This window comes from Rhincodon typus, chromosome 29 (assembly GCF_021869965.1).
Source record: "Rhincodon typus isolate 14 chromosome 29, sRhiTyp1.1, whole genome shotgun sequence".
NCBI classification, from domain to species: Eukaryota; Metazoa; Chordata; class Chondrichthyes; order Orectolobiformes; family Rhincodontidae; genus Rhincodon; species Rhincodon typus.
Window position 1 is genome coordinate 37,365,752 of NC_063360.1, and position 1,179 is coordinate 37,366,930.

A 1,179-nucleotide genomic window follows, 5' to 3' on the forward strand; every position below is an offset into this window, starting at 1 on the left:
TTAATGTTTGGGGCTGCTGGACTCCTCGGATGGCTGTGAGCTGCTGGGGTCCTCAGGGTTGGCTGCCTCAGGGAGCCCATTGAGGTCGGACTTGCTGGTGGCTTTCTCACCACCCTCAGATGAGGGGACATTGCCCCCGCCGGCTGCCCCAGGTTTGGGCTGGGTAGTGGTGATGGCTCCGTTGCCTCCAGACCCTGCGGTGTCAGACTTGCCAAAGTTGAACAGCTTGCCGGGGTTGAAGGGTTTGGTGGGAGACTGAACCTTCTCCCTCTCGGCGGCTGCTTCCTTCTTGTTCTCCGCTGGGGACTTCAAAAACTTGAAGCTCAGGAAGCCTGGCAGTTTGCTCTCGCTGCCAGTGGGCGACTGGGGGGTCTTCCCGGGGACGGTGTTGCCAGTCCCACTGCCCGACAGGAACTTGCCCTGGAGGGGGATGATCTGCTTCAGCTTGAGCACATTGTTGGAGGCCAGGAGGGAGCTGGGCCGCTTGGGTTTCTCTGGAGCGGGACAGGACGAAGCTGCCTTGGATTTACTGTGAGCTCGGCTGTGAGCCTGCTCCGAGGATGAGGAAGTGGACTTGGCCTCTTCCTTGCCTGCCTCCCTGTCCTTCCGGGACTGTACATTCTCCTTGTGCTCCTGCCGGTGTTTCTCTTCCTCCTCTCGCTGCCTCCTCTTCTGTAGTTGCTGGTAGTGTTGCTGGGCTTGCTGCTCATGTTTCTGCTCCAAATGGAAGGAGATTATGAGATGATTATTAACAAGCTTCCCACCCGCCCTGTCGGAGCACACCGCACAACCTAAATACTGATGGCCCATGTGGTAGAGCCCTATCTCTGAGCCAGGAGGCCCAGTTGCTCCTGAGGGGTGCCAGAACACCCTGACTGACGCCTGTAAACACACTGCCCTCTGACAGGTCGCTCTGGGCGAGTGGCTGGGAGTCACTCTGACAGCTACCAGTCGGGCCCGACACGAGGTCATACCTTAAAGGCCTCCCTCCGTTGATATTCCAGCTTCGCCATTTCCTCAGCCACCCAGGCGGGAACGTCCGGGATTGCGATTTGCAGCACGTACTTGAGAAGGAACGCGAAGTGCTGCAACAATCAGAACTACTTTACTGGAGATTTATCATCATGGTATACCCACACATCACCACACTAACACTCTGATATACCCCACACATCACCA

At 57.3% G+C, this 1,179-nt stretch overlaps 1 protein-coding gene across 1 annotated transcript in view; it reads right to left on the reverse strand.

The window, feature by feature from the left end:
• ano8b (anoctamin 8b) overlaps positions 1-1,179 on the reverse strand; it is a 39,955-nt gene continuing 38,776 nt past the window's right edge. Inside the window, exons 9-10 of the mRNA XM_048613949.1 lie at positions 975-1,094; positions 1-714 (exon numbers count right to left, since the gene is read on the reverse strand). Coding sequence (XP_048469906.1) covers positions 1-714; positions 975-1,094 — 834 coding nt within the window. The remainder of the gene's footprint in view (positions 715-974; positions 1,095-1,179) is intronic.